This window comes from Equus przewalskii, chromosome 5 (genome assembly GCF_037783145.1).
Source record: "Equus przewalskii isolate Varuska chromosome 5, EquPr2, whole genome shotgun sequence".
Taxonomy (NCBI): Eukaryota; Metazoa; Chordata; class Mammalia; order Perissodactyla; family Equidae; genus Equus; species Equus przewalskii.
The window spans coordinates 33,733,492-33,740,531 of NC_091835.1; the positions used below are offsets into that span (position 1 = coordinate 33,733,492).

The 7,040-nt window shown below is 52.5% G+C and overlaps 1 protein-coding gene across 1 annotated transcript; it reads left to right on the plus strand.

Moving 5' to 3' along the window:
- The first annotated feature begins 1,792 nt into the window (after positions 1-1,792).
- On the plus strand, positions 1,793-6,833 carry KCNA1 (potassium voltage-gated channel subfamily A member 1). The gene is made up of 2 exons (XM_008534981.2): positions 1,793-3,291; positions 3,657-6,833. Exon 2 carries the CDS (start codon positions 4,167-4,169, stop codon positions 5,652-5,654), a length of 1,488 nt encoding a protein of 495 aa, XP_008533203.1. The 5' UTR covers positions 1,793-3,291; positions 3,657-4,166; the 3' UTR covers positions 5,655-6,833.
- The last annotated feature ends 207 nt before the right edge of the window (positions 6,834-7,040 follow it).

Sequence of the window (7,040 nt, forward strand, 5' to 3'; positions counted from 1 at the left end):
CTCTCCTCCAATAAATGGCATCACCTACTTACTAAGGCTACAAATCTAGGAAACAAACATTTCTTTCCCCCACATCCCAAATCCTGCCATCTCTATTTTCAAAATGTAATCGTATTCCAACCACTCCTCACAAGCCTACCACTATCTCCCTAGTCTAAGCCATCATTGCCTATGCTCCTTAATAACCTCCAAATTCGCACCTTGTTTCCAGTAGCTGGAATAATCTTTAAAAATGGCAAATCACGTTATATTAGTATGCGGATCCAAGTCCTCCAATATCTTCCCACTGCACTGAGAATAAACTGAAATATTCTTATAGTGGTTTAAGAGGCTCTGAGTGACCTGGCCTCTGCCTGCTTTCCTGACCTGCTTTCCACACTGCTCTTCCAGGGGGCACTTCTTTCTAGCCATGCCGGCCCTCTTTTGTTTCCCAAATATGCTAAGCTTGTCCTTGCCAGGAGGGGGGCTTGCATTTGCTATGACATCTGTCCTTCCGATGTCCTCATTCCTTGCTTTCTCTCTTCTTGAAGTTCTTTGTTCACATGTTACCTCTGCACAGAGGCCCTTCTTGTCCATGCAAAACTATATTCGTCACTCTCTACCCCTTTTCTTAATTTTCTTTACCTAACATTATGAACTGTATGGTTTCTTTGTTTATTGTCCATCTCTCCCCTCAGAATGTGAGCTCTGTGAGGGCTGGGACCTCATATGTCCTAGTTATCACTGTGTCTCCAGTGCTAGAACATGTCTGACACACAGCTGGGGCTCAGCAAATATTTGTTGAATGAATAAACACCTTCAGACCCTTACCAATGGTGGGCTTACATCAAGAATGATGAATGACCATGTCCTAGCTCAACAACTTTCTTTCAATTCCTTGGGAGTCCTGTTGTGCTCTAAACACACCTACCCGGGATGTTGATCTTATTATGCCCCCTAATCCAACTCCAGATCTTACTATGCCCCCTAATACAACTCTACTTTAGGAAGCTGGGATCCCGCGGTGTAGTCTGGGAGTCTCTTCTAGTAAGGCAATCTTCAAACGCTGAATCAGGGCGAGTGCATCCACACAAGGCTGGGGAGATGACAGTCTTAGAGGCGTTTAAAAGAAGGAAGGGGGCCACAGGCAGAGGGAGGGCCAAGAGCATGGCAGGGGAGCCCAGTATTGATAGGACTTGGTCAGAAAATGTTTATCGAGCCAAGTGGGGTTATCTCCCTAGGGCTGTAACAGCAGCAACAACAAAAATAAGGGACTTGACCAGCTCAGAACTTCATGTTTTAGTTTTTATGTTTTTGGCCATAAAGCAGTAGTGCAGAAAGGTAGGGAACCACGGAGTTAGTGGGATGCAGGAATATGTGTGTGGAAGGTGGGGAAAGGCGGCGTTTGATGTGGGAAGGAGGAGTTTAACAGAACTCATTGTTCGTAAAAGAAAAGCCGGGGAATGGATCCGGCAGAGCAGAGCGGAGGGAACAGATACTTTTATTTTTCTGAAAGGAACGCTGGAGTCTCAGTCTGGAGGAGGGACTTAAGTAGTTGCACACCCAGGACTCTTGCACTGCCTGGGCGACCCCGCAGAGGCCCCTGCTTTCCACCAGCCGGTACAGAGTGCCGGGCGGGTGGGGGTCGGGGACATGCAATCGTTGGCTTTGATTAAAGAGGTGGGTCCTGTGGGCGGGAGGCGGCGAGATCCGCGGCGGTGCGAAGGCGTGGTTCCGAGGCAGCGGGGTAAACCAATCAGCGGCGCCCGGGTTCTCGCAGCCTCCTCAGAGACTCCGCAGCAGTTCGAGTACCGAGCTGCTGGCTGGCTCTCCGGCGCTGCAGGCGCGGAGGCGCAGCGCCTCTGGGGGCGCAGCGGGAGCCGCCCTCCCAGTGCACCGCGCACTTCCCCGGCTCGTGCTGCCCTGCGCCTCTGTACCGACCCTTTCCCGAAGTTGCAAGCCGTGCAAATGGCCCTGTGGAGGCACTAGGCCGGGAAAAGAGGCTGCTGGAGGAAGAACGTAGGTGGGAGGTGGGCGGGCGACTTGCTTCTCAGATTCGTCCCAATTAGCGCCAAGTTGGCAGACAACCCTACAAACCCTTTGGTTGCCCAAAGTCACATTCTCCGTATTTTAAAATAATCTGATAGTGAAACTTCAACTCCCCTCGTAAGTCAAAGAGGGACAGACTTTTAGCACCTCTGCCTCGCAGTAACACGACACAGAACAGACCCAGGTGATCCTCAACTGCAGAGCTCTTCCCCAAGTTGGCATCTCTCTGAGTCCGGCGGAGAGAAGCTGGGATGGCCCCGCAGAGAGCCCCCTGCCGGAGGGGCGGAGGGCGTGCAGAGCGTGGCGACCGAAGCGGATTATTGTGGGACTGCACAAACGCAGACCCATCCGAGGAGTTTTGCCAGGAACACCACCGCCTGCATTGCGTCGGACCTGACCATTTACAATGTGAAATTCCCGGGGAAGGTCGTGGCTAGGGACTGTGCGTGTGCGTGGCTGTGGACCATAAGGGTGGTAGAATTGGTGGTCGGCTTTTCTAGCAAGAGAAGGAAAAAGCTGTGCTGGCAAGGGTGGGAACTGAATGACAACCCCCCTCTGCCAAGCCACCCCCTCATATTTTCCATCTACCTCCTCGCTCCTGCCCTCCTCCGCCCTCCCCAACCCACGCCCGGGTGGGCCAATCGCTGCTCCGCATTCCAGGCGCTTTCTCAGGTTTCTGCTGATCTTGCAGCGCCCAGAAATGGACCGAGCGGACCCGCCGCCGCACGCACCCTGCCCCACTCGGAGCTCCTAACGGCTCCGGACGCGCAGCGGAGCCTCGGCGAGGTCCACGCTGGGCTACGGAATCCGAGGGGACCCGAGAGCCATGTAGACCCAGGCTCTTGCTCGCCCGCCTCTTTCGGGATCGAATCAAGGGCTCCCGTAGTGTTAGGAGGGGGCGAGAGTGCTGTTTATCGTCATTTGCTTCAGAGCTTCGGGAGAGGGTGGCATTTTGCTTTTCCGCCCCGCATCCTCCGGAACTCCCTGCACCAGAGAGAGGACAGCGTCTCTAGGTTGCTGGCAACCGGTGAGAATGGGGGTAGGGAATGGATATTTCCGCCGTAGCTGCTCAGTAAAGCGACTGTCCACCTGAACGGCCGCAGGACGAGGGGGTGAGGGCGGCGAGTTTGCCCCGGCGCCTCTCGGATGCGGCTGCGGCGGCGGTCGCGGCTCCCGCCCCGGTACTGCAAAGGCGACCTGCCGCATTCCGACTCGGGCTCTCCGCCGACTCAGCACCGCCCCTGCGCCAAGCCGACCGGCCAGGTAGGGGGCTCCCCAGTTGGGTCTGCAGAAGCGGGGGCTGGGGCGACCGGGTGGGGAAAGCCGGGGGTGTGGGGATGCTGCCTGGGACCTGGAGCTCCCCCAGCGTCTCTCGGCGCTTTCCGATCTCTAGTTTAACGAAGTTGTAAACAGATCGGCTGTTGGGCATTGGGGAAAGTGGGATGGAAGAGCCCCAAACTTGGATTTCCGGGTGTCTGCGTGTGTCTGTCTATGTGTATGTGATAACCCTACAAAAGTCCAGTGCTGTCTAAAAAAGCTAGAGGTCTGTGCTCTTCGGTGTCTGTAGATCCGTCCCATCTGAATGCTTCTGATTTTCTACCCCCATATCACTTTCTATTTCTCTGCAGCGTCCATCGATCGCCCCGGTGGGAGCTTAGAAGGCGGCAGGCGAAGAGGGGTAGGAGGGGGGAGAGCCGAGGAGAAGCAGAGAGGGTGGCAGGCGAGGGGATCTGCTGAGCTGGCTCTGCACCCGGTCCTAGGAGGGCTCACGGAGGGGAGGGGAGGCCAGGGTGACCCCCGAAGCGCTGGCCCGGTCCGCCAGAACGGCACTGCGTTAAGGCACCTCGGAGCAGGAAGAAATACCAACCCTCCCCCCACCCCAACCCTCGGCAAAAAGCTGCACCCAGGGCCGCAGGCAAGGGGGATTCCCAACTGAGTAAAAGGCAGGGTGGAGGGGAAGGTAACAAGAAGCGAAGTCGCAGATCTCTGGACCTGCTCGCTTTGAAGCCCCTCCCCCTGAGCGTGGGGGAGACGCGCACTCCGGTGGGGGGGGCGCTCGGGTCCCCCCCACCCCTCCTCCCTCGTTCTTGCACCCCGGGCCGTCTCCTGGGCTCTCACCCCTACCCCCGGCTTCCACCATGACGGTGATGTCTGGAGAGAACGTGGACGAAGCTTCGGCCGCCCCCGGCCACCCCCAGGATGGCATCTACCCCCGGCCGGCCGACCACGACGACCACGAGTGCTGCGAGCGCGTGGTGATCAACATCTCCGGGCTGCGCTTCGAGACGCAGCTCAAGACCCTGGCGCAGTTCCCCAACACGCTGCTGGGCAACCCTAAGAAACGCATGCGCTACTTCGACCCCCTGAGGAACGAGTACTTCTTCGACCGCAACCGGCCCAGCTTCGACGCCATCCTCTACTACTACCAGTCGGGGGGCCGCCTGCGGAGGCCGGTCAACGTGCCCCTGGACATGTTCTCCGAGGAGATCAAGTTTTACGAGTTGGGCGAGGAGGCCATGGAGAAGTTCCGGGAAGACGAGGGCTTCATCAAGGAGGAGGAGCGCCCCCTGCCCGAGAAGGAGTACCAGCGCCAGGTGTGGCTGCTTTTTGAGTACCCCGAGAGCTCCGGACCCGCCAGGGTCATCGCCATCGTCTCCGTCATGGTCATCCTCATCTCCATCGTCATCTTTTGTCTGGAGACTCTACCCGAGCTGAAGGATGAGAAGGACTTCACAGGCACCGTCCGTCGCATCGACAACACCACGGTTATCTACAGTTCCAACATCTTCACGGACCCCTTCTTCATCGTGGAAACCCTGTGCATCATCTGGTTCTCCTTCGAGCTGGTGGTGCGCTTCTTCGCCTGCCCCAGCAAGACGGACTTTTTCAAAAACATCATGAACTTCATCGACATTGTGGCCATCATCCCCTATTTTATCACTCTAGGCACCGAGATAGCTGAGCAGGAGGGAAACCAGAAGGGCGAGCAGGCCACTTCTCTGGCCATCCTCAGGGTCATCCGGTTGGTAAGGGTTTTCAGAATCTTCAAACTCTCCCGCCACTCTAAGGGCCTCCAGATCCTGGGCCAGACCCTCAAAGCTAGTATGAGGGAGCTAGGGCTGCTTATCTTTTTCCTCTTCATCGGGGTCATACTGTTCTCTAGTGCAGTGTACTTTGCCGAGGCGGAAGAAGCTGAGTCGCACTTCTCCAGTATCCCCGATGCTTTCTGGTGGGCGGTGGTGTCCATGACCACTGTAGGATACGGTGACATGTACCCTGTGACAATTGGAGGCAAGATCGTGGGCTCCTTGTGTGCCATCGCTGGTGTGCTGACAATTGCCCTGCCCGTACCTGTCATTGTGTCCAATTTCAACTATTTCTACCACCGAGAAACTGAGGGGGAAGAGCAGGCTCAGTTGCTCCACGTTAGCTCCCCTAATTTAGCGTCTGACAGCGACCTCAGTCGGCGCAGTTCCTCTACTGTCAGCAAGTCTGAGTACATGGAGATCGAAGAGGATCTGAATAATAGCATAGCGCATTATAGACAGGCCAATATCAGAACTGCCAATTGCACCGCAGCTAACCAAAACTGCGTTAATAAGAGCAAGCTACTGACCGATGTTTAAAAAGCCGAGCAAACAAACAAAAAAACCCGCTTAGCAGCTTGAAAGACTTAAAACACAAAACAAAACAAAAACCCTAGTGACCCATGTCACTCTTTGTAGATACTTTACTCAGTAGTCTTTGAACACTCTGTTTAACTGTCAATGCATTGTTGCATTGCGGACTTTGGGGGTGATGAACCAGAAGCTTTCCAGATGCATAAAAAAAGAGACTATTTTCATTTTATCAACAAATGGGAAAAGAAAGTGTCTTTTCTAAGACTGGTTTAAAAAAATTCAGTCCATGAGCTAGCCTAGGTAAAATAAGATTCATACGCTTCCCCATACCGAAACATTTTTAATCCTTTGGCTTTGATTTTTTTCTTGTAACTAAAAACCAGATGATCACTTAGAAATAGAAAATTAAAATTTGCATGGGACTCCCATATAAAGTCTTTACAAACTGCACAGTACGTTGAAGACAGTGCATCTGATGTATTATATGTAACATGATATACCAGCCAAACGGGCAATGAACAAATGTTGTTTTTATTTTGATCAACTGAACTGCATATTACAAGGGGAAAAAATTACTTGAGACTGGTTCACAAAGCACCTTATACATCTGATCCTGGTCCTGATTTGTAGGGGTTTTCCCTCTGCCCCATTCCCCTTCTAACCCAAATTGTTCTCTAAGAAAAAGAGAACTGAGTTAAATTAATTGATTCATCTGCCCTGCTGCTAAGTTTCTCAACTGCAGATGAGCCAAACACAGGTTGTTTCTCACCAGTCCCGCCCCCTGCCCCCCGGCCTCTAGAACTGGATATAAAACCTTAGCCTCCTTATTGCAAGACAGCACAAACGGAGTTAAATGTAAGCATGTTTGAACCTGATAATATTTATTTTATAATCGCATGCTGAGAACGCTAACTCAGACAATAGGGGATAAGCTTACGTTGGAATCAACTCTTCTAAAAATAGATCCTTTTTCATTTGCATTCACCAAAAGTGCACTCCTTCATTTATTAACTATTAGTAAATAAAGTACTGTATTTAAGTGCATATGTTAGTCAGATGGGAACAATAAGTTTTTGGAGCTCACAGCATGTTCTCTTATGCAGCATTATGGCCTGTTTGATTAAGGTGTAACTTGAATTTAATTAATGCATGATTTCAGTAAAAAAAAAGAAAAAATAATAAAAATTACAAGATTGTGGGGTGAAAGGCCCAAAGAAATAATGGGGGGGTGGGTGTGGGGGGCACTTAGTCAATTTTCCTGCCTTTGCTCAGGGAAATGTCAGGTTTCTTGCAGGTATAGGCGGAGAGGAGCAAGATGCCCATCCCTTAAAGGGAAGCCCTGTGGAAAACTAAACAAGTCATCAAGGTATATGTAACAACACCTAAGAACAA